This window comes from Melospiza melodia, chromosome 11, assembly GCF_035770615.1.
Source record: "Melospiza melodia melodia isolate bMelMel2 chromosome 11, bMelMel2.pri, whole genome shotgun sequence".
In the NCBI taxonomy this organism is placed as follows: Eukaryota; Metazoa; Chordata; class Aves; order Passeriformes; family Passerellidae; genus Melospiza; species Melospiza melodia.
The window spans coordinates 25,051,441-25,078,296 of record NC_086204.1 but is presented as its reverse complement, the minus strand read 5'-3'; the positions used below and the strand labels follow the sequence as shown (position 1 = coordinate 25,078,296).

General features: G+C 36.8%; 1 protein-coding gene across 4 annotated transcripts in view; it reads left to right on the top strand.

Moving 5' to 3' along the window:
• The window catches only part of LOC134423228 (BEN domain-containing protein 5-like), an 882,906-nt gene that overhangs the window by 7,947 nt on the left and 848,103 nt on the right, over positions 1–26,856 (top strand). For all 4 annotated transcript variants that reach the window (XM_063166074.1, XM_063166072.1, XM_063166073.1 and 1 more), the window contains exon 2: positions 9,320–9,442. In XM_063166074.1, coding sequence (XP_063022144.1) covers positions 9,320–9,442 — 123 coding nt within the window. The remainder of the gene's footprint in view (positions 1–9,319; positions 9,443–26,856) is intronic.

Below are 26,856 nucleotides of genomic sequence, written 5' to 3'. Positions count from 1 at the left end.
GCAGCATTATTTCATGGGAGCTGTCCACGTGAAATAGGATTGTGAGATAAACTTGGCTCTGTACTACTTACCTACACCCAAAGCCTGTGGTGCTCCAGAACAGCAGATGTTTTGTAACTAGGCACAATACCACTATATCTGCTGGTTATTTTATTTCTGAGCAGTACAAATAAACAGTAATTTGATCTCAGAGCTTTCTCTGTGTAAGCCTTCTTGAAGGTGGAATTTTTGGCTTGTGTTCTGAATATTTGAAATATTTTGTATGCATTTCATATTCCCATAAATATTGTATCAACTTAGTATTTGCTTAGTTAAAAAAACTGCTGAATATGCTGTATTAGTTAGTAGTGTTCTCTGTAGTTTTATTCCTGTTATGTTGCTGATGCAAGACAGTTAATAGATTGTTTGTTTTTGCTGACATTTTTTATGTTAGAAAACGGGAATTCTGAAAGAATATTTAAATTTTTTTTCTGCTATACGATGCTTTGTGAATAAAATAAAACTGCAATGATCAAATTGTTTGGAATGAAATACTAGATTATGTTTTTAAATAAAGGGAATGTGAGTGGGCAATGCTTGGATCAAAGAAATTCTGGATAGTTTAAAATACTACTTTTTGGAAGGGACTTTTGGAAAGTAGGGAGGAATGCTGTTCTAAACAAAGAAGTGAAAGGAGTTGTTTCAATGAGTAATTATAGCTATGGCAGTAATTAATAGTGTAATTGATTTCAGCAACCTGGGGGAACAAATTATTTCAGAAGTAGTACTAAAATCCCCAAATTATTTTAAATATGCAATAGTGAAGAAGAGTGTAACCCAAAAGTGAAGAAAGTGTGGCTGAAACTATTGCTGGCTTAAGTTAGCTGGCAGAAGACATCCCTACATCCCTAAACAACGGGTGAATAGGAAGCAAGAGCCAAGGGAAACAGCAGTTTAACCCAAAGAAGAATAAAGGAATAGTGTGTAATAACCAGGATGGAAGTTGTCCATGCTCTGAGGTTGCCCAGGTTTCATTTACCACACTCAGGATGGAAGCCCAAGCAGCTGCAGTGACCACCTTTGTTCCAGTCCCTTGGGAAATACAGGGTCTTGAACTGAGAGATGGTGCTGTGCAAAGCTGCTGATGTGTTTCCCCACAGGATTTTCTGCCTGCCCTGGAGCTCTCATGGAAGGCTCAGTTTCCCATGGATAAAGATTCATTACCACCATAATGATGTTAGTGGTTGAGTCAGAAATTGAATTGAGGTCTCTGAACACTTGAATTAGTGATAATCAAATATTTTTAAAAAAAATTTGGATGTGCATCTGCAAGAAATTTACAGTAGTTGCACTTTAGGTATGAAAAAATTTAAATAGCTGTTAATAGTTGGTTTGGTGTAGTGCCACAGCTGACCTGTGTTGAGGCTCACCAGGCTGATTGCTTGTGAAGAATAGCTGAGAATGAGATCAAAGCCCTATCCAAATTAGAAAGCACAGCTGTATTCCCTCAGTGCTAATCCTGCAATAATGTCCATGATCCAGCTTGCTAGCTCAGCATCACAGCCATGATGCTAGCCAGCATCACTGCCTTTGGCCTTCCTGGGATTCAGCAAATAACCTCATGCTTCCACACTTTGGCATAGACATCTCTTTAAACATAAATTTGGGAAGTTCCCGTTCAATCAGCAGGCACAGTAAGCCATGAAAAGTGATGGGAACTTGGCATGAACAGGCTAATTTTCATAAACACAAACAGTGCTGTTTATATGTTCCATGCTTGACCTTGCTGATACTCTTGAAAGGCTTCCATAGTACTTCATACCTGGTATTTTTACAAGATGTCTTTTGTGGACAAACATTTTGAATGTGATAGTCAGGGCTGAGGAGTCTGAAAACTAGGACAAGAAATAAAGCCTTGGCCTTTTGCAAAAGCTGAAATTTACCTACTTCTCTGCTATATCAAGAATATTTATTACTTATTGAGTCTTTTTCAGTTTCCCAGCTGAGAATCAGCTGGTCCCCAAGCAAGGAGACACACAGAGTTGTTAACTTGGAGAGATTAAACTTTGTTAGTAACTAAAGGCTATATAATCTTGGGTCAGGGTCACTGCATTGGTTGCTACATCTAAGATGCTTTATTTACATTTAGCTTGGCTCCATGTGAGTTATCTTTGGTTTAGAAATTTATTTTCTCATGACTTCTTCCAGTTATGCTGTCAAGTTTAAGCAAGATAACGTGCTTTTGTTAAATCAGTGCCTCACATCCAGGGCACCTGAAACATGGGTGTGTACATATTATCTAGGAATATATATGTATTTATACACAGCATATATCCATGAATATCTCCCTTTCCTTCCACTATTTTTATGCTCCATCACATATAACACAAACCTGGGTATATAAAAGCTGATTTGTTTCAGTGTTAAATAGCATGGGAAATATTTACAGCATTTTAGGATGGCACCAGCAAATACTAGTGAGTAACTTCAACCACTACCATCTTTTTCCGGTTTTGTGAGAAATATCAGGTTTTGCCCTTACCTGAAATTTCCTCCACTACAATTCCAAACCCTGCAATTGCCTGCCTGCTTGACTCAGTATTTTTTGCAGGTCACATGCCCTCCTTGTCTTTGGGAAATCAGTTGCATACAAATTTCAGAAATATATGGGATGCTATGGAAGAGTTTCTCTTCTTGAAGTTCTGTGGTACCACATAAGGGATTGGCTTTAACTCTTCAGTTCTTTTCCTGCTTCAGAACCCCTAGACACAGATTTTCCCCTGGAATGGTAGGAACATGCCCAAATTTTTTTTTTCTTGACCCAGAACTTGAATTCCTGTGTATTCTTTGCTGGTGTTTCAGCATCTCCTCTCATTCACATGCAGAGCTAATTCTCTGAGCCATCCCTTATTTCCCAGAAAGGGTGGACTTGCTGATACTTTTTTGTGGATGCAACTCTGAGGACTAGTTCAACTCAATAGCTATTATCTTCTCTTTTTTCTGCTAGCTGGTGTTGCATATTATGTACTATAATTTTGTTTACTGTTTATATGTTTTATGCTTTTGTTTGATGTGTTTTTTTTACTTAAGTATTGCTACTATAGCAACTGTTGAATCATGTGATACCTTTGATGTTATCAAGATACCAAATACTTGTTAAAAATAAATCTATATATAATGAAATTCACTGATCCTTACAATGTTTTTGAATAAACATCTTTTCAGTTTATGTATTTAATACCACTGTATTTTCATTCTTTTTTTTTCATTCGTGGTAGAATTTTAGTCTAGAGCTTATAAATGCAGTAAAAAGAGTAATGGATTTTTTTCTTTTGCTTGCTGAGTTCAAAGCATTAATTGCTTTTTAAAATTTTCAGTAGAAAAATCTGTTCCTGCCTTCTTGGACACTTTGGATTTCACTGAAGTGATAACAAAAATTTCATTGCCATTTGTCTCTAACAGAAAGGTATATCCTTGGGGATAGCCCACACTGAGATAATAAATGAGTAGTCTTGAAGTAAAGCTTTTAGGTTGAAGATTGGAAATAAATATCACATATGAAATAAGTGCAACTCCACGCAAGTGACTTTTTTCTTCTTTTTCTATAAACTCGTAAGACAATGGCAGCCCCTGGGAGTGAGGAGTCATTGGGCAGAGCAGTGTCTGCCAAATATCTCCAGCTGAATGTTCCTCATTGGATTTTGGATAGCAGCTATAATTGACCTTGGATTTATAGTTGTATCTCTATGTGGATCTGGTCTTTTTGAAAGGACCAAATAGTGGAGATTTCTCATCACCTTTTCACACTTGACCAGCCTAGTGGTCAGTGCTTTGTTTTGGGCTAAGCACCTCGTGTACCTTTTTGTCCCTGCTTCCCCTGGGATTTCTGCTCAGTGTATTGCAGGCAAAGTCCTCCTTGTGAGCCTTTCATAGGCACCCCACGTGTCACCTCCTTTAGTGACCATTTTACTTTACATATTTGCACATAAGAACGAGATTTGCCACCCTGAGCTTTGCCTCAGACACCAATTCCACACCTTCTGCTAGAGTAAAGGAGTTTGGGTCTGTGCAGCTAAAGAGGCATGAGCTATTTAGATCTACTTAAGCTTCTAACCCAAAATAAAAATTAATGGTGGGTTAGCTAAGGAGTTGTGTTAGGAAAGTTGAAAGGTAATGTTGTCTGGGAAGCCTCTGAAGAAAGAGTAACTTGTGCAATAAATTAAAGACCCAAGCCATTAATTTTGTTTCCTTCCTATGATGCGACCAACCACAAGCTCTTTCAAGCACCTAGCAGTAAGATGGCAGTTTATTTCTACTACTTTCAGTACCTGTGAATCTGTACAAATCTCAGAATTTTCCTAATAAATCTGTGCTAAACTATAGTTCATCTTTACTTTGCTTGTATGAATATCATCTCACAGTTTGGAGACAGACTTGACAAGCAGTCTGTTGGTCAAACCGTAGGAGGAAAGTAATTGAAGAGACAATTGCTGCAAAGCTGCTTTATCTCAAATTTGGTTTTTAAATGACAACACAATGTTACCATTTTTTAGAGCTAGACCAAGCTATATGACAATGCTTTCTTGTGGTAACCAATGTTTTCCTTGCTGGACTTTTGAAATAGGTAATGGTGACAGAATGGGCTCAGTACCCCAATGTGAGGCAGCAGGTGTGGCTGCTGTCATGCTGGATATTGTCTCAAACCCTGGAATTTGTATTCTAAATACATTTTTTCCCCTTTCTTTTCAGATCACAGTGCCTGTGATTTAAGTACATTTCAGACTGACAGCACTCTGCAGTATGTTTAGATTCTCCGGGTCATGCCCAAGCCTTGCTTCGGGATACATGGCTGTGAAGATCAAAATGACAGTTGTGTTTTCTTCTTTTTCTTAGCATTTTTAAGTCAATGGAGCTGGAATTCCAAGTTCCTGACTGCTGCTGCCCATAGGATTTTTAGAATGGCTGCAGAGCATTCAGAATTCATAGCAGAGATAGCTTGTCCTCTTGAATATCAGTGTTTCTGAAGCCTAGGGACAATGATATAAAAGCTTTTATTAAAAAAAAAAGTCAAAGAATATGAGAACATAATCAGCTATTGAGACTATAGACTTATACTAAATACTATAATTTGAAAGAATTTTGCTAAAATGACATTGTTTTCAGGTTTGTGGAGCAGACACTGTTATTGGCATAACTTCCTTTAATGCTGCTTAGCCAAAGCGTGAGTTGAGCAGTATTCATCTGGAGACTTGGAATGTTTTGGAGCTAATAGGAGTTGCTGTTGGTCATCTGAATTAGTTTTTTTCATTTCAAGCTGTACTAAGAGTTCAGATTCACTTCTTTGTGTGGGTTTCTATTAACAGTACTGCTCAAGGCTGATGGAGCTTATCTAGGATACCTGGAAAATTTTTCCTGGCCCCTGGATGATAGGGATCTGGCTATTAGATCTTTATACCATAGATGTTTCCAGCAGCAAAATGTATTCTAATTTTATTCTAAAATAAGGATCTCATAAGAGAATGCAGGGTATCTTGATGACATTTGTAATTAAAGAAAGACTTCCACAAAGTTTCCTTGCAGTTGTTGTAGGTTTTTGTGTTACCTCACCTTTCTAATTGGCTGTCATTGTTAGGCAGTGTGATTAGAAGAAAGATGCAGGTTTTCCAGGCAAATTCTTGCTATATTTTTCCATGTCTGTTTTAATGTAGCTGTGCTCTCCTGCCTAATGTAGCATGAGGGTAGCTGCTGGCTGCTTGCTCCCTGGGTTTTCATGTTTGGCACTTTTGTAAGCTGGGCTTGTTGTTTACCCAATCCAGAGTCCCTGTTACTTTCTAAAGAGGTACCTACCTCTGAAAACTACAGTGTTTAAAGAAAATGTACTTAAATTTGCATGATGTTTATTGTAGCAAATACTGATTTCATCTTTTCCTAAATGAAAAAAAAAAAAAAAAAGTTGGCTTTACCCTTTGAATTTAAGAAGGGCAAAGAAACTCTGGAAATTTCCAAACTCTCCCTCCCACGAATCCCAGTCTCCTGGAACTGATTCTATTCATTTTCACTAGTTTGATGTGAAATATATCCACAATGACAATAGTGATGAATGCAGATACCAGAAGACTCTGCCCAGGTTTTATTTTAAAGCCTTATACACTTACAGAGATTTCAGGCACCCACAGATTTTATACCTGATAGAAAATTACCATTAAAGTTTAATACTGCAGTAAAAGTAAATCCTAGGGATTTGCTGGAGCCTCCTGGAGTTTAAGCTATGAAGAATTAGAATAAAATAGCTATGTGTCTTACAACCCATAAGAAAAATAATTGACAAAATAAGAACTACATTCTGAGACAATTTCTTTGCTTGGTTTTGCCTTTGCTTGTCTTATCTAACCTTTTTCTCAAAGGAGAATCTGGTCTCCTTAAGTGGAATGTGCAGGATGTACTTCAGTTAATTCTCTTCTTTCCCTTTCAGTTTGTTTCAGATTGAAGAGCTATTTCCCTTCCCCACAAGGTTCTGTCATAGATCTTTGCCTCCAGGCAGGAAAATGTGCTGAGGGCTCCCCAGTTGTGAGGACAGGATCTCAGGATTGGCCAGAGGAGCCCAGGGTAGCTGTTCTCTCCATCTGAGGGTGGTGATGTGCTCCCAGCCCTGCTCTCTGCCTCTGCTGAGCACACAGGCGTGAAGCCATGGTTTATCATGGACTCACACAGGCTCCTTGTCAGGCACTGCTCTGGCCTTTTCTTTATCACCCAAGGAGAACATGCCAGAAGGGACGTGGTGCTGTTGTGCTGCTGAATAATATGCCATTCAAAACCAGCAGTTTTGCATGTTTAGAGATTAAAGATAATATAACTCAAAATATAGCAATAGTGCATTGTGAATATTCTAATTACTGTGGAATAAAGAGCATGCTAGGAGAGTAATATTGCTAAATGACTATGAATTGCAGGCTATTTGATGATTTTATTCTCATTCCTGGAGGGCTACATTAGGTCAGGAGGAGCAGATGGAAACTTTTTGCTGGGACACAGTTACTTGACAGCTTCCTTCTGCATTGTGTAAAGTCTCCATTGGCAGATTTTCTAAATTGCCAGGGAGATGTAACTCTCTCTTTCTGCCTGCTTTTCCTCCGCTGTCTTATGGTGGCAGTGCTATGAATGTAATCCTTTCTAGTTTCTTCAGCTTTTTCCCAGTTATCTTCTAAAATTTCTAAGAGGTCTGTTACTTTTAGTTGAGACTCAAAAGGAACATTTACGAAGAGCAGTCCAGTCTTCAAACAGCTCTACTCAGGTGACGCCCTGCCTCCCATTCTTTCAACTCAGGCACTCACAGTGATTTGCAGGTTTTCCACTAATTTTTCTTTGTATCCTTAATTCCACAATGTTTGATTGCAGATGACCAACTTGACTAATCTTAACTGCAAGAGGGATGTATTGATCCAACTCAGGTGAAACCGAGGAAGAGTTTTCCTCTGGCTGCTGCTCTGCGCTGCAGCTTGCTCAATGCAGAGGGGTGAATTTTGTCAAGGGACAGGATCACAGCCATGCAGATTCACAGATGCCCCATCCAGGCCTCAGTTTGTCTCTGCTGTTCCCAGGCTTTAAGCAAATTGTATCAGCATGCTGGTAAAAAACATCCAGTTAAAACATCCTAAGTATCAATTATACACTTAAAGAAAACAATTTAAATGCCACAGATTGCTGTCTGTTGGTAATTATTCAGTCTAAAAAAAATAACCCAGAGGTTACAAATAATAATTTTGCTAAATAAATACTATAATGCATTATTAAGTATCTACAATTCTAGATTATGATAAAGTAAGAAAAGGTCTAAATTCTGTTTGTTCTGCTGTAGTACTTCCCAAAGAAAGTAAGTTCCAAATTTCTTCCTGGGGAAGAGTGGGGATTCATATGCCAGATATTGACCTGGACTTGCATATTTTTCAATGTGGGATTTATGTACCTGTGAAAATATGGGTATATGATAGAAAGGCTGACAAACCCTTTAACTATGGTGTCACTAATACATTGATATAATTTGTTACCTCAGCTAAGGTGTTTTGCCTCAAGAGATGGAATACTTTTATGTATGGAAAGGTCACTTTTAATTAATAAGCTGTTTTTCTCATTCAGGGACAATATGAATTGCTTGTAACATTTGTGTGAAATAGTTTTCAATATAAAAATAAAACAAATTGAGCTTTATGTCACATTTATCATCCCCCATAACCCATTTAAATGTCAAAAAAATCAGTACAGACCAAAAGTCTATTTCTAGAAGCCTTAGTAGCCCTATTTATCAGAGTGAAATAAGATATTATCATCCCATTATCCCATCACATGCCTTCTGCACTTGAAGCTATACCATTTCTTCATTTCTATAATACAGAAAATAGTTTTTCTATTGTTAAATATTTCTTGTCCAAGCTGTAAGTAGTGAAGAAAGTGCTGAGTGCTTCTTGCGCTGTAATATAAATCTATGATATAATATACAATTATTTGCTTGCTTTATTGTACATATCTCAAATGGAAAAAAAATAAATTAGTGTTCTTCTGTCCCTATTTTGAAACAAATATTTTGTAGACTGCAATTTGTTATTATAATTTTACTTTAAGGATAAAGCCTTCAGTGTATTCGGTACTGATGTATTTTGACAAAAATCATGCCATTGAATGGAAACTTATGTCCTTCTATATTTTACCATGAAATAATGCCCCTTAAAAAGTATAATTATTCAAGTTATTTTTCTGAGTTTTGTTTCCTAACAAGGAGGGCTCAGTCACATGGCTCTATGGGCGTATGTCTCTTCCTTCTAATAATTCTAAAATTTCAAATTTGAGTGAGAGTGAATGGTCTCAAAGGTTCTAAGTTCATTTAAGATGCATGAAAGTAGGCAGTAAGATAGAGAAAGAAGATCCCATTAATGCTGATAGAGAGGAAGAAGCTTCTGAGTGTTGTGATAAAGAACCTGATGAGGAGTTCAGTTCCAGGGAATCCAGCAGGATCTCAAGCTAGAGAATTCCTGCTGAAAGAAGTAGATGCAGCTGAATATCAGACTAATGCATATGAGAGGGCTCAGCCACATGTCATAAACATGCAAGGGACCAGGCTGGGTGGTTTGTCCCTTAGAGAGGCTTTAGCAGATTATGCCATTATTATATCAAAATTCTTCTATACACTTTGAAAAGAAAGAATTAATTTACTGATGCAGATGTTAAATGGTGAAAAATTTATTTTATGTAGAAATGTGTGGGGAAGTAGCCTTCTATTGGTTTTTATATATTAAATATATTTTGTTTTATGCTCATGTTTTTTTTTTTTTCACTTTTACTGCAACAGGCAGTGCCATGGGAAGCGATGATATCATAGCAGGGAACGTGAGCAAGTACATTGTTCTCCCAGCTGGTTACTGTGGGCAGCCCAAAAAAGGACATCTTATATTTGATGCCTGTTTTGAAAGTGGTGAGTATTTTCAGCATTATGTTACCCAGTTGTCAATATATTAACATTTTAAACTCCATCACTAATCTTTTTATGAAGTGTCTTAATTATAAAGAAGACTTACATTAAATACTACTTAACAAATCCAGCTGATTCCCTTCAGTCACATTTGACTTCAAGTCAGACTTCAAATGTCAAAAAGGTTGTGAGGTTGCTGTTGCCTACAATAAAAATTTCATCAGTCCATCTTTAACCACATGTGGACACATAAGAGGATTTTATTCTGTCATTATTTATGTGGTAGTATTTATGTATTTATGATGTAGTATTTAAAATATGCTATTTAAAATTTTAATTTAGAAGTTTACTGGGGCAGTTAACCCAGTAAAGTGCCCAGCCCATCCTTGCATAATTAGAGAATTTTGAAAATCTGTATGTGCTGTCTTTAAATATATTACTTTGGGTTTCCTGTGGCCTGATCCTATTTTGCTGAGGTTAATGGAAGTTCTGCCTCTGATGTCAATAAGAGAATTAAACTTTAGGAAGCTGCTGCAAACTGAAACTGTTTTTACAGGAGTTATAGTTAGCACATTAATTTAAAGGGTAATTTTAATTGCTTATATGCATTTGGGGTATGTAGGTAAATATATCCATGAAAATGTAGCATTGTTTAATTTTTTGTGTTACATACATGTGTGCTACCAGATTTTTAGCTTAAATCTATTATTACTGGCCTTCAGACCTACAGAGCACTGTTAAACACCATATGTAGAAGAGGCATTTGGCAGGATAAACTATAGTTTTCTGCATGGTTTATGTGAGAGGTGATGGTAATGCCAAAACTACTCCAGTGTCTTGTAAAATGAGCTTTTTATAAAAAGTTACATCCCTCAGGGTAGAATACTGGCTGCCAGTTACTGGATAAATATTAAATTGAGTTATTTAAATCCTGTGATTACGTTATGTAAAAAGTGCAAATGATGCAGTGAATAATAAAGACTATTTTTTAAGGTGTGTCTCTGAAGGTTCAGACAATAGTTTGGTATTTTTAAACATACTTTGAGTGCTATTTTATAATAGTTATGTGGGGTTTTTGCATTTTTGTATCAGAAAACAGCTTAAGAAATGAATCATGGCCAAGCTGGGAAATTTACTTTATTGTGCTAAACTTCTCTGCAATGAAAAAAGATCAGTAGCAGTCATCAAATTATTTGTGAAGTATTATGAGTCATTGCATGATGGTTTAATTCCAGTTTTTGAACAATGGAATTAATTATATTTTTAAATTAAAATGTTTATTCCGTTCAAAGATAATGTTCATACTGTACATACTTTGGTAATAATAGAATATGATAGAACCAGGTGCTGTTTGAAATACTGTATTTATTTACATTATAGCATGATGAGGCTGTGATGTTGCTTTGCATATTCAGACGCTTCCAAAACACAAGTGTGAATGAAATTAATACCTTCATTTACTTTCTCATGATCACAATGTATTAGCAAGAGTGAGAGTAATATTGTGTACACTTCATATGTAAATTCACTTCATCTTTTGTTCTATGTCAGCCAAGTAATTGCTTAGAGTACCTTGACTGGTCAAAGCAAATTAACTGATTCTGGATAACTTATGAAATTGTTGATAATAATGAAATCTATCCCACCTAGTAGGATACAGCATTTATAATATTGTTTTGATGCTCTTTGAGTACCGCCCTAAATAGAATATCCTATTGAAATTGCCTTTTTCAAAGAACAGATGGTAAAACTGACCCCACCTGCAGTACTGCCCCCAGCCCTGGGGTCCCCCCAAGAAGAAATACAGGAACCTGCTGGAGGGGCCCAGAGGAGGCCATGGAGATGCTCCAGGGGCTCCTGTGCTGTGGACACAGGCTGGGAATACTGGGCTTGCCTGGCCTGGAGGAGAGAAGGCTCTGAGGAGACTTTTGTGGCCTCTCAGGATGTGAAAGGGGCCTATAAAAAAGGTGGAGAAAGACTTTTTACCAAGGTCTGTGGGGACAGGGCAGGGAGAAAGGGGATTAAACTGAGATTTAGGTGGGCTATGAGGAAGGAATTGTTTACAATGAGGCTGGGGAGGCACAGGTTGCCCAGAGAAGCTGTGGCTGCCCCATCCCTGGAAGTGTTCAAGGCCTGGTTGGATGGGGCTCTGAGCACCCTGGGATAGTGGATGGTGGCTCTGTCCTAGGCAGGGGAGTTGCAACAAAATTATATTTATGACCCCTTGCAACCCAAGCCATTCTATGATTCTAAAATAGAAGTAGTATTAAATATTTTTAATGTGGGATTTTCCTTTTTTGGCTGCATTCTCTGCTTTCTTGAAAGGTCTGGTTGATAGAAAGAAAGCACCTATTTTTCAATGACTGTTTTATGTTGTAGAAATGGAAGGAAACAGATTTCGGAATAGAGAAGGGGTATTAAACTTGTAGAAATCAGGAAAAAATATTAATACATGCAGAAGAAATGCTACTTAAAGTGGTTTCATTTTAGTAACTGCTATAATTATTGTATTAAATAACATGGAAAAGCATGAATTTGTTTGAGACAGAGGTGTGTTTTTATGTAGTCTGAAAACCAATGTCCAGCTTGCTGTTTTGAAGTGCCATGCTTTCAAAAAAAAAAAAAAAAAGAAAAATAGAATTGGGCACTGGGATTTCTTTTTAATCCATTCTGTTGTTGAGAGGCAAAATAAGCTATTTTTGCCATTCCTGACAGATATTTATCTTTTTCAGAGACTTTCAATGAGTTTCAATGAGAAAGCAGCAATCCATTCTAACACTGCAATTTGCTCAATATAAGAAACATTTTCTTTCCATGTAGAAATGTTCTTACAAAAAAGGCATTAATTCTTGTCCAGTCCTATAGGCACAGAAAGCAGATTATTCCTTTTTTCTTTGACTTAATGGAAAGCTGCTATCATATCTTTCCTTGGCCTTTCCCTCCTCAGGTTAAATAACTGCTATTTTTTTCAATGGTTCCTTAGTGCTCACTTTTTCCGAATTTTCTCTCATTCTTTATTTCCTCTGGCCTATCTCCAGCTGTTTTTATTTCCTCTGGCCTATCTCCAGCTGTTTTCTGCCTTTCTTGATTGGCAGTGGTCCAAGGTGAGCATGATACCCAGATAAGCTGGTGCCAATCCTGTGTGGAGTTTATTACATGACATGCCTTGCAATCTGTTTACTTCTGCAATGTGACAGTCCAATCTTTTTCACAATAGCATGGTACTGTTGACTTCGATAAAACTTGTGAACCCTTATACTGTCCAGGTTCTTTTCTGAAGGAGCTGAACCAGTGCAGCTGGTGCCTTGCACTTTACTTACCCTTAATGAATCTATTACTAGGGAAAAAAATCATTGCTGTGAAATAAATGCAATTACTGAAAATGAAGAAAGGGGCCTCAGCCCTTTATCTTATTAATAACTGATAGAGGAGTAAAGAAGGTGGAGAATTATCAACTTGCAAGTATGTGAAGAATTTGTGCTTCCCATAGTTCAAGTTCCCGTAGTTAATGTTATGCCTGTAATCTTACTTGTTATCTTTATTAATATTTAAGAATCTATACAGCCAAAATAAACTTTTTACATTGATTTATCATTAGCATGAAAGAAAATGATAAAAATTCAGATTTCTTGCATACCAAGCCATACTTTTTTGATAATTTAAGTTTTTGCAAGAAACATGAGTTAGTTTCAGTGAAAAATGGAAGCACAGCTACCTATACACAGTACAAATTTAAATGTATACATCTGAAATATATACATTTGGTCAGTTGTAATTGTGTTTCCTAATATTCATTAATTTCGCAGTTTCATCAGTTTCGCAGCAATGCACAACTGTACAAATGTTTACCTCTCATCCCACCCTCTGTTCTGTCAAAATGGGAATTTTGAACAACATAGTGCTCTGGGTTAAAGGATGTATTAATTTCTGCTATGCAAAAAAGTCCTTCCTGATTAAAGAGGGCCCAGATTTTGATATGAACATGTTCCTCAAAGAATCTGGCATTTCATCCTCAAGGTGAGTTGGTATTTCAGACATTTTATCTAAAGGACCTAAAAGTTTAGCCATCTGCCTCTACTGTCTTGTGTTGCCTTCGTGCTTGTGATTCCTGATGGCATCCATTAAGTCAGCAGCCTATTCTGTTTTGTGGCTAAGAGCTGTTTTATCTGCTTAGTCATTTTAACTGTAAGAGATGTTTTTGGAGATGATACCTCCAGAGCTGGAAGCCACTTGTTTTTCTGGGAGCTTACATATCTGCAATAACTTTGCTTCTGCATGAGGTCACAAATTTTTAATGAATTTAACATGATGCATGAGAAGCTTTTTCTATGTATTTTGCAAAGTGAACAAAGAAAACATAAACTGTATTACTCAGCTCTTACAAAGCCCCACCTTTCTTCTCATTGTGCCAAGGCTGTTTGCAGGATGTATCCTCCAGTTGCCTCCCTGGCTCCATCACAGCGGTGGGCTCTTGTTGTTCTCCAGCTTTTGACTCCCTGGGCTGTCCATGGAGCAGAACTGGCAGATGCAAACCTTGGGCTGACTCTGCCAGGTGCGGCTTTGCTGCAGAAGAATGCAGGGGAGGTTCAAATGTTGCTTTTGCCTGGTGTCGCTGGGCTGCAGTCCCCAGGGATGGGTTGGTTGGTGGCTCTGGCACGCTCGGGGCTGCACCCCAGTCGTGCCTGGCCTGGGATGGAGAGGGAATATGGGAGGGAGCTGGAGTCAGGCTGCAGACTGTGATGTGCTGTGAGCATGGTTAAAAACCCCAAGCTCAACAGTTTCTGCTGCTTGTGGCTCAAATTGCTTGTTTTATAATTACTTTTGAGAATTGAAGGAGCAGTGTTGGCTCACAGAGGTTTGTAAATCTCAGCATTTACACTGTTAAATACAGGGGCTTTTAATAAGGCTTTGAAAATATATATTTTGGCTTGTTAATCAAATATAATGCTGTTTAACTGTTAAAAAATACTGTGTTTCTTGAAATTAGAAATGAAGCTGCTGTCTGCTTTTATTCTCATTTCAACCAAAAAGTGGAACTCCGCCAAGAGTCATTAAATCTTCTATCCTTTGGATGAATTCTTATTTTTTTTATGAAAAAATGTTATGATTGGGTAATTTCTGTATTGTGGTTTATGTTCAAAAGATTGTAATTAAAGTTTTGTAAAATTTTAGATTCAATCTCAATTACTGTAAGCCTCAAATTATGTTAACTGCTGTACCACCACCTTGCAATGAAAATGATTCACAAACATTGGTTTGTCTTTTCCTGCAGCAGGTTTGTAAAATATTTTGCATTAGAAACCTGATAAAAAAATTCAGTGCTGACGGATTGCAAATGATATTAATCAGTTGGAAAAAGTTAAAACTTACAATGTATTAAGAGATCTCATATGACTGAGAAGTACCCTCGTATCATTTTTGTTAAGGTTTTAAATATCCTTCTATATTTCAAAAATAGGATAATGTACTTATAAAACACTTTGCACAACACTCAAAATTGCAATAAGTGATTGTAATTCCGCTGATCTCATTGTAACCACTTAGAGGCGTGAAATAGGCCATTGAGCTTTACCATGAAAGATATCTTCTGAACAAAAGCACAGATAATATAGGATGGATTGCCCTTTGGGGCTGCTTCTGTCCCAGTTGTTAAGACTTGACATGTAACTTTAGACAGCTAAAATTAGGGGTGATTATTCTTAGTTGTAATTCGTAAAATATTGTACAATTTGATTTGCAAAGCATTTTCTGGAATAGAAATTTTTGTTTGATAAAACTTAAAAATGAGAACTAAGACAACACATAGGATGATATTGTTAAGTATCACGCTCAAAGGAAAACTGAAATCCAACCTAAGAAATAGTTGTATTTTTGCCATCTAACATAGAATCGTAGCGTGCTTGCAAAATTATTAAACAATCTGACCCTCTGTGTGTTTGTGTTTAAATGAACAGAAAAACCCTTCTTCCCCCTGATTTCAGCAGCACTGTGATGATACCCTAGAACAGGAATAAAGCAATACAGGCAAGTGTCATAATGGCACCTCAGTAGAAATAGAAAGTGCAAAAGCTGTGTAAGGATACTTTCTTCCAGTGTAAACACTTTTAGTAGTAGGCTAAACTGTGTTTTGGAGCAAAAATAGTTGATATTCCAAATTTCCTGTTTTATAATCTCATGTATATCTAGAATCACTAAGTCAGGTGGAACTGTTTTGTCTTTCACTTCTACAAGGATGCTCATCTGTAAAGTAGAAACAAAGGAATGAAAGTCTTTGTGTTATTTCAGTAATGATGTCGGTTTTCAGCCTGCTTTTGAGGCATCAAGGTGTGTCTGATTAATGAAACATTTTAGTTATTTTCTTATTTTTCAACAGTAATTTATGTCACATTTCACAGAAAGGCATGAAGTGGTTATTGCTGCCAGTAGGGATAATTTAGCAAATGTTTCCCATTTCTGAACATGTCTGTTCCCAGTTCAGAGTAGTTTTACTCTACCAGAGTATCAATACCTTTGGACTACTGCAAGTTAAAAGTCAGAAAAAAGTAAGAGCAAAAGATTGATTTTAATTTTTCTGTGTGTTTTAATGATGACAGTAGGCATAGATTAATGGATGTAGCGTGCACAGAGTGCTATCAGTTAACATATATGACATTACTCAGATGTCTCAAACTCCGGAAAAAGCACGTGAATGATTTATGGAATTGATATTAATCTCTTTCCAGTAAATGCATTACTAAAGTTACATGGGAAATTGATGTTACTGCTGTAATGCCAAATTAATTTCTTTCTTGCTAGGTCAGCATTGCAAATGGAACTAAATATTAACCTTTTAAATATCTAAACAGATATAGTATGGAAGGCATTTTTACAAATGGGGAGTGCTTGATGTCAATGTGATGCCAGCCAACACATATGGCATTAGTCAGATAGCATAACTTGTGGAAAATAGATATTAATGACCTATGGAACTAAAAAATGCAGGAAGTATTACTGTAACAACAAGAGTAAAGAACTAGGATGATAATTGCAGTTGTTGTGACACTTATGATTTTTACAGTCAATTTACCATCTGATTCTCACACAACCTTCTTCAGGACCAGTCCTCTCCTCCCTCTTCCCAAGTGTTTGTATCTCCTCAGCTGGTATTCAAGCACGTGTTGATTTTCTCTTTGACTGACCTGAAAGGCATCAGAATAAGCAACTGGAAACAAAAGCAGAAATGTCTGTGATCAGATATTGTAAGCTCACAGCAGATTTACAACAGTCCCAGTATCAGAAACAACTAAATACAGTATGGATCCCTAGTCTAGAAAAAAGGCAACTGAGGAATAATATATTAAAGGTCTGTAAAATCATGATTTCTAGTTAAAATATCAGTGTTTCCCTGTCTGTTCTCTTTGTACAAAAAACTAAGGACCATCAAATGAAACTAGAAGTTAATATGTTGAAAGCAAACAAAGGAGAATGATTCCTTACATATTGTTTAATTAAACTGTGGAACTTCTTCCTGCAGAACATTGTGGATGCTAAAACTTGACATGTGTCATGCTTTCAATAAAAAAACAAACTGACAAGCCCAGGAAAGAAAGATCAGTTGAGAGCTACTAAACACTGACACCATTTCTGGCTCAGAAGGTTCATAAACTCTACCTTGTAATTAGGGAATTATATTAGGCTGTGTCTTCCAATGATTGCTGTTTTTCTTCTGCTCCTCTACAGGGATCCATTTCTGGCAGTTACTGAGCTGGACCTTGATCTCACCTGATAGATGCATCTGATTAAATGGTTTATCACTGTTAGTACATTTAATAATGTTGTGTTATTTTCTAAAAACAGATTTGAGGTTATAGTTGCAAGCCAAAATTAGCATCATGCAAAAGTATACTTTGATCAAATAATAGGAAGGAAAATCTTACAGTTCTTGTTTCTATTCAAATTTTTTTTCTAAGGCGGACAGTGGCTGAAGGTGGTGTTGTCCAGCAACAGACCTGATGCAGATCTGTTATTAAGATTTTGCACATTCTGAAACTAGATTCCCATCCGATTTTAAAGTTTTCATGGGATTTTTGTAAGCTTCTTCTATGACAGAGAAGGAATTAAAAAGACCCTCAACAACAAAGATACTTTCTATAAAGATGGCAAAGTAGTTTTTGAGAATAAGCAAAAGTATTTTCCTACATATCAGGTTCTGAGATAAATTTTCCAGTTTCCATTTTTCTGGCTCTGTTCAAAATTTTCCATCTGGAAAAATGATAGAGAGAAATACAAGAAAGAATAGCAATGTCCCTGCCAGTGTGAAGGAACATTACATTACACTGAACAAATATCCTTATCTGAATGTTCAATCACTGAAATAAATGCAGCTGTGTTTATTTCAGCATAATCAGATATATTTGAATATAAAATCATTGACATAAATGCAGCTGTGTTTATTTCAAACTGCACATGTTAATATGAACATGAATGTGACATCAGGAATGTATAGAGGTATGTATATATAGCGACAGAATAGAAGGCTGGGACAGTTAAAAGTGTGAAGGGAAAATGTCTAGATGAGTTTGTGCTGTACCTAAAGATTTTTAACACCATTGGAAGTCGCTAATGAGGAGATGCAAAATTCTTCTCATATAGAATCCCTGGATTTGAATATATCTGTGGTTACTCTATAGAATAACAAGTGACCTCTGCCTCACTTACTGACTAAGGAAATAATTGCTTTGAATAATTGCTTCTTAAAATAGAGAATCGCGTTAGTTTTGAGTGATTGGTAGGTCCAGGTCAATCTCTTCTGATGGATGCAGTGCAGACCTTAACTGTACCTTAGGTTTTTATCTGATTTTGAGCCTTTAAAAGAGCTGCCAACCACCCTTCCCAAATTTCATCTTGCTGGGTTCTCAAACCCAGGGAAAATACAATGTAGAGCAGTGCCAGTGGAAAAATTCTGGAGTTATTTATTTTGCCAGGAATGCTGCTCCTTGCTATTTCCTGAAAGTAGTAAAGTACTCTGCCCTCACTGTCCTGTTTGTATGCTTAACCTCTGTCTTTTGAAATCAGAGCCCTTCAGAACTAGAAGAAGTTGAAGTGTTCTTTACTCTGCTTATGCAGATGGTGCTATATAGACTATCACAAGGAGTGGCTGTACTCAGAATAAAAGAAAAAGTAGCACCTGAACAGTAAACATTTGGGAGCTAAGAGGTATTGGAAAGGCTTTATTTTCATCTTGGGAGAACATTGAAATATTCTGCTTCACTAAATAGTGGTATTTTGTTCAGTTAGTTCAGTAACCTGTAATATTATCCCTGTTTTGCAGAAGACAGGAACACAAAAGCCCTGGTTCTTGTCTGCCTAGTGCCTTTTGTAGTGAATTTCAGCTGTGTGAAATGAGTGCAAAATGGCTGAGAAACGTTGAGAGTGCTTTGCATCAGATCTATGTGAGCCAAATTCAGACTGAAATGTAGGAAATTTCATATCTTGTACTATGTCTACTAGATTTGATCAAACAGGGATGCTGTAAAGAATAGGGGAACAGAAGGAAGGGGACTAAAGCAGAGAAAGAACCATTAGAAATGTTCATGTGAGCCCCTGCCCTTGAAGGGCCCCTGGCCATGAGCTGCTCCTTCTCTGCCACTGTGTGACCCAGCATGTGGTGGCACTATTCCTGGCTCAGGACAGGGCTCAGGCAGCACCAGCTGGGAGAACAATGATCCTTGTACTTCCTGCCCAGCCCCAATACAGGAATACCTTTCACAGAATCCCAGGATGGTGGGAAGGGACCACAGCGTGTCACCTTGTCCCACCTTCCTGCTCAAGCACATGGCACAGGGTTGTGTGCACACAGTTCTGGAATATTTCCAGTGAGGGAGATTCCACACCCCGTCTGGGCATCCTTTTCCACTGCTCAGTCACTGCACAGGAAAATTCTTCCTCGTGTCCAGGTGGAATTTCCTGTGCATCAGTTTCTGCCTGATCCTCTTGTGCCATTGCTGGGCACCACCGAGCAGAGCCTGGTCCTGGCTCTGATCCCTCCCTGCAGACGCTGACAGGCAGATGAGGGCCCCTCTCAGTCACGTCTTCCCAGGGTTGAACAGGCCCAGCTCCCTCACCCTTTCCTTCTACCTTGTAAATCCTACCCTTTGTGTGGTCATGTTTGATTTTTTTCCCAGTGGGCTGAAGACACTGGCACAAGCTGCCAGAGGGGCCATAGAGTCTCCATCCACAGAGGTGCTCCAAACCTGGGCAGATGCAGCTCAGGGCAGCCTCCTCATGCTGACCCTCTTGTAGGTCTAGACCGTCTCCAGAAATCCCTAAGAGATCACTTACAAGATTAATACTTTCTCTTTTTTTGTCCGGAAATTAGAATACACTTCAGATAGATTCTGTTCTTGTTGTTCTTTAAATCACTTAAAAATTCTCAACTGCCTGCTGTTCCAAAGTTAACAAGCCAAATTAAGATCTTTGCTTGTTTGAGCTGCCACTCTACTGCAAGAAGAGACAAAATGCTGTGAAATAAACAGTGGTCTGTACTTTTGAAAGAATACTGGCTGGAAAACATAATTCAGAAGAGGTGTTTCATAAACAAAAAGTGTTTTTATTCTTGGATGGATACTATCTGATTTCAGGAGAAAATATTTTGGAATATTTTTTGCTCAGCCTAACAAGAATTTGGATACAAGTTATTAGGTGGGAAGCACATTGTTTTGGATACATGCAGACCTTCATTTTGCATTTATCGATGCTATTTAGTAACCTAATTGCCTTCTAGGTTCAGCCTTTAGCATGCTAATTTTGATTTAGTGTTTGTATTTCTGAAAACAAACTGGGAACAAACCATAAATTATCACTGTGTGTTCTTTAGACAGCAACTGGAATTCCAGTATCTACTACAATAACATAATGTGAAGGTAAATTACCATAATATATTAAGGGTTATTATTATGTTCTAACAGTTTCTGGTGGAATCACATCTCTTTTTTCTCATCTGAAACTGTAGCTTTTTCATAAGAAGAATAATTTATTCTGTTTTAAAAAAAAATTGGTTTGAATGTTTATTGTTGCTACTGTATTATGTTATGAATAATTCATTTTAGTAGCCTTTTTTAGGATTGTGAGTGAATGTCATATTTCTGATGTGAAAAACTTTTAAGCCTATATCATGAATGCAATATAAAATATGGAGAGCTAAGGAATAATACATCTAGGCTGTTTTCCTTTTCCTTTTAGCATTTTGGTGGTCAGCTTAAGAAATTATGTTCACAGTGAGTTTTTTGAATGATTGACTAAGAATTCTTTTTGACACTTGTGTTCCTTTTTGGTCTTTCTTCTTACTTGCAGTTTTTATTATATTAGGATCCAATTATAGAGGGTTTACATATATATTTCATATGATGTTAAGTTGTATAATGAAACACCTTCAATGCAACATAAAACTGCCCATGTACCTGCACTGGGCTGATGGCCTCTTGTGTAGGTACAGTTAAATCAGATCGTTTAGCAGTGTTAGCACAGCCAAAAATATCTTGAGATTGGAGGGTGAGTTCACTCTGGAGTTTTGTGCTGTTACACATCCATTGCTGTCAGAACACCAGAGCTTTGTGCCTGAGCTCGCCGGGGTGATGGATGGTAGCTGTGCTCCTTACTAAAAGTAAAGTTAAAACAAGGAATGGGGCAGCAATGTTATAATTAATTTATACTTTTGTCTGTGAAATAAAAGCTGATAGCAAGTTGGAACTTGACTTCTGGTTATTACTGTGTGTATTTCAGTGGCGCTTCTGTTTCAGTAGCTTCAGGGTGGTTCTCACTCATCCCAGACACTTCTCATCCTCTTACTTGATTATCTCTGTGCTGTCCTGCCTGTTAGTTCTCTTTACTCTCTGCATTTGTGTAAATGTTATTGCTAAAGTATCTTCTTGTTGAGAGAATGTTGAGAGAATGTGGAGCCTCACTCCTTGGGCCTGTACATTAACTGCTGTATCAAATTAAATCTTGCTGTTATCACCTCTAGGACTCCATGTTATTGGTCTGCCATTAGAATTTGTTTTGTTTTTCATTATTCCCATCTGTGTGCTCTTCTTTATCCTTTTGGATTTAGTGATCAATTTATTTCCTTCCCTCATATTTGCATTTAATTTTCATCAGTAAACATTTTGTCCATTTTATTTTAATCAAGTTTCCCATTTTTAAAATTTCCTCTACCAGTATCCCACCTTGAGAGATTTTTGTAAATCTGCCTTTCCACAATACTTCCTATTTTTTTTTCTTCTTTAATGTCTTAATTTATATTTATATATATTTAACCTTCAAAATAAGTGGGATCCAGAGCTATTGTCCTGATGTTTGTCCTTTTTCAGTCTGCATGCTCTTTTGGACATGAAATGTTTCTTTCCCAAAACTCCAACTTCAGCTGTGCACTCTAAATATTTTCTTTAGGACGGGGGTCTATGTCGACAGATACCAAATCTTCAGTGCCTGGTCCAGAGCAGAAATCAGAGGAAAAATTTCTGCATAACTAGTTTCTGTTGGTTTTGGGTCAGGCCATCAGCTTGTGAAACTTTCTGTGAATGAGTAGTTGTGTGGCAAGTGGGCAAATGCTCTGTCACTCAATTGGCCACAGGTCAGTGAGAGGGGATGCCAGAGGGTTCTGAACTGATTAGATGGCAGGAAAAGGAGAATATTCTCAGCGATTACAAGGAGTTCAATTAAAAGTGTCTGTCCCATGTATCTGCAGTGTCACAATGACATCTAGATACTTCTTAGGATGTGAATATGTTGATCTTATTTTCTATTTAGAAGTTAGCCTAGTTAATAATAACTTTTGCTTATAGTCCTTTACAGCAGGAGATCACTGTGTGCTTTACCAGGTACTTTTGTTTTCATTTTATAGTTCCAGAAATCTGAGGCTCCCAGAAGTTTGGAGCTTCAGTGTTACATGGTGGAATCACCATTTGAAGCATTTTGACATTATCTTCTTTGAAGCACACTAATTGGATTTAAGCCCACACCTCTGATTACTCTTTAAAACTGAACAAAGTATGTGTCATCCTGAATCACGGTGGCTGAGATGGACTTTCCTTTGTAGGGATGCTATTTTATAATAGTCTGCCACGCTTCAACAGGTATCAGGAATAATAGATACTATTTCAGATAGAATGTAACAATAACTGATATTATTTCAGCAGCACGGGGAAACTTAAATACTGTTGGAAAAATTGTGTTAGGTTATCTTCTCTGAGTCAGACTAATGAAGAATGAACCAGCTGAGTAAAGAAAGAGGAGAGAGAACAAGCGTTATCTTTTGCAACCTATTCAGTTTTGGCTGATTTAACCTAGATGAGGAGAAAAGCAATATTGTGTTCTTTGACAGTTCTGTAACAAGCTTTGCTAACTGATAATAATAACTGGAAGACATATGTTAAATTGTTGCTTCTTCTGAGAAAGGAAGAATGCTGAAATCAGAAAGCTGTATTATTGTAATTTGATAATTGTGATTTGGTCTTCTTTATCTACATGACTTCCTAGTAAGAGCAAATATAGGCTACTATATTCTAACACCATAAAATTCTACAGGGTATGAAGTAGAAAATGTGGAGAAAATTCAGTTTTGGCTAATTATGCAATCCAATGTCATTTTACTGTGGATGTTATATTGGAAAGATAACATTTGTGAATTATTTCCAATCTTGCAGAAGGATTTCAACACAAAAAAAAAAAAAAATCTAACCAAGTTAAATAAACTTGTATATTAATAGTATTCTTAATCAACCTGTGTAGTTCTATAAAATTATCTTGCCCCTTAAAAATTGCTAGCCAATCATTCCTTTTTTTTTTTTTTTTTTTTTTTTTTTCTGGACGATACTGGAAGAATGTCCAAATGGTGAGGTTTGGTGTCAGATGCCCTGCACAGGAAGGTGGAGGCTCAGTTCAGTGTGGGAGCAGAGGGCAGTGTCACTGTCCTGGTGTGGCACTTACAGGTGGGGCCACCTTGGACCGCGCCCTTGCCATGCAGTGCTCAGGGTGACTCTGGGGGTTCATTCCAGCCTGTTCTAGGCCTTGATGAGCAGCAAAATGCAGCAGCAAAAGCAAAAATAATGAGAGAAAGTGCAAAAAAGACACAAATATCCACGTGACCCTGGAATACCTTGTTCTGTACACTGAGGCCAAATCGCTGAATGTTTATAGAATGGATTTTTTCAGGTGAAACTTTATATGAGCTTAAAAAAATAAATTTGCTAACAACAAAACTTGGGTTTTTAAAAAAAATTAAAATATAGCTACTAGCCCTTTAGGTTTTCTGATATCCCCTGTTTATATACTTACTGGTAAAAGAGTTTATAAATTGATATTTACAACACCTCTGCCATCGTAGTAATTGTAAGAAGCTGCCCACCTGTTCAGAATTGGAATTCTTTTACACTCTAATTACAATTCCCAAAGTATAAATTATTTCCATCTTTAGAGGGGACGGTGGGACTGCCATGTTTCCTGTGAGTCTGGGATGTTCTGAAGCCAAAGGTGCCTCTGTTGCTGACTGCCTTCACATCAGCAGTGTGACAGAAAGTCATTTCTCAGTCACAGAGATAATGTTTTCTGTCAGTGTGGTAAAAATATGAACATGAACAGACATGCTTTTAAAAAGTTCCTGGTTTTGAAGACTGGCTTTTGAAACAGCAGGTCTGTTTGGTTAAAGTTAGTGGCATTTGTTAACTTCTTTATTTGAAAGTTTTCAATATGGATAGCAACATGTAAAAATTTTTTTATTAACACATTAAATATCTAATTTTTACCTCCAAGTAAGTAAACTAAAGAAATACAGGTTATTGAGGTTAAAGTACTAGAATGTTATTGAAATTAGGAACCACAAATAATTACTTTCTTCTTAAGATGGTAATTGTTTTGTTATGTAAGTTCTTGTCCAGTGTTTCATAATGTATTAAAACTTTCCAATGCATTTAATAACACAAAGACTTTTGTATGTCATAATGAATGAATGTGTTGTAAAGCACATACATGTAGATTCAATCTGAAAATTGGAATTAACCATGGATATATTTAAAGAAGTAATTTTAATTAACCCCTTAATTTCATAGTTAATGTTTATTATGTTCTAAAGAGCTCCTGTTATATCAGCAGCTTCTTATATTGTTGGGGTGTACTATTAGAAGTATAACATAATATGTAACAAAAGTAGCATGTTTTGCTGTTGTTTTTAACTGAAAATTTTGATATTTCTTTAAATCTTATGTAGAGGTAAATTGGCACCTCTCTTGAGAAATCCAGCCTAATTTTTAATAGAAATAGTACTGGAAATTGTGTGTAAGTCCCTGCCTTTGAAGAGTCAAAAGCAACATTGGATCTGTATAATTGATCAAGGTCACTTCATGCCCATGAGACACAATAATATAGCTCAACAATCACTGTAAGGTTATTTAAGTACTAATTGCTTTAGAAATGCTGGTTTTTTTTTTTTTTTATGGGTTCATAAAATAATTTCTGAGAAAATTTTGTCTATTTTGAAAATCTACATATTTCTTTTTTAGATTTTTTTTGCTTTTTGGAAAAATATGTTCCTACCAAACTCAAACCCAGTGAGAAAAAAAAAATTGGAGATACAGTCAAATAAAAAAAAAATTTGCTCCACTTAATTGGAATCCTAAATCAAGCTTAAGTGGGCGTCTTGGTAGGCTAGAAACTTCTGGATATCAAAGAATTATCAGAAAAGCAGAAAAAGTGAGTATGTGATGTGATTTGCTTTAAAATCATAGTTTCCTCCACATTTTTTGAGATTCAGATAAAGGTGAAAAGTAATAGCACAATGGGCACAAGAGTTCTGTTTTGATTTTTGTTCTGTCATGCTTTGTCATTTTGAGTTTTCTGTATTTAAAAGCCAATTAATCTAGGTTATTATATAGCAAAAAAGCCTGCTTTTTGTTTAAAAGCTTTATTGGCTTTTTGGAATACTCACTTATAAGAAAAAGATCTAGGGAGTTCAATTTCAATAATATGTCTGACTCAGATTCTCATCCCATCCATCTTAAATCCATTTTCTTTCTCTAATCACCTGCATGCCCTCGTCGCAGTTCCCAGGCTTGCTTTGCTTGTATGGGAGTTTGCAAATTGCACTTTTGAGATACCTGTATGTCTGGAGACAAGGGAAATTACATTTCTTTTGTGCCTAAAGCACAGGGGGGCTGTGTCCAGGAGGAAACCAAGGTGCTCCCTACCTGAGCCAACGTGAGAAGCTCAATGATGGCAAACTGAAGGGTGAGACTGTGGGGGGATGGAGAAAGGCAGTGCTCTCTTTTTGTCACACTGATCTCTTCAGTCTGTTGCTTAGCAGGCCAATTCCACATGTCTCCAAATATGTGGAATTGAATTATTTGTGGTCATTATATAATTGTTGTAACAAGGAATTTCGGGAACATGTGAGAGATGTGGAAGCAACCACGTCCTCCAAACAAGGCATTCCTTTGGAAGCAGTTTGGTGTCTGCATGGCTAGAGAAAGAACATTAATAGCTTAGTTCTGCAAAAAATTACAGAAATAGCTTGGCTCTGCAGAGAAAATATTGTTAAAACCCAAAATCTCATAAAGGAAAGTTGCACAATTTTAGTGGACTTAGCAATGTATTTCAAGGTAGAGCTGTATAAATACAAATGTCTTCACATATATGTATACTTTATAGATGTAAATGTGAATTTTCATGAAAGTTCCTGTTTGTATGGATGTAGCTACTTTAAAAGTACTCTCATCTGATTAAAATATAAAATTAGCATCTAATGTTAACATAATACATGGAATTATAAAAGGTGTATCTATTGTAGAGTACAAACTTTCATTGCTGCCTGCCACTTTATAGCAGTCTTCCCTTCAACTTCCTACCTTGCCCTTTCCTTGCCCTTCTCTCTCCCCATGTTTTAGGCATCATTTTCTGATGAAATCCTCATTTTGTGTTAACATGAGGAGTAAAATAATATGTTGATGGCTTGGATATCTGTTGGTGTTCTTATGATCCCTGAGTAGAGAGAGTGATGTGCTGTCACTCTCTCCATAACTCTCCAAGGTTGAGAATTCTATTACATCTTTCAAAATGTCTTTTTACTTTCATCTGAAAATGAAAATAAGTTGAATAAAATCCAGTTTACATTTGAGCTGGGCTGCATACTCACTGCTGTGTATAAAATCAAACTTGATTTCCTAAGGAGTTTTTTCTGTTAATACAACTTTTTTCCTACTTTATGACAATTATCATATATGGTGTTTTTCTTTTATTTTTGTTTTACTGCCACAGTTTGAAGTGAGAGCATTAAGTTAAATTAATTTGACTTTGCTTGGCAAATGGTGATAGTAGCACTTTAACAGCTGTTTGCTTTCCTGGATTGTCCTTGGTGCTGAAATTGCTTTTGTATCTAAACAGCAAAATGT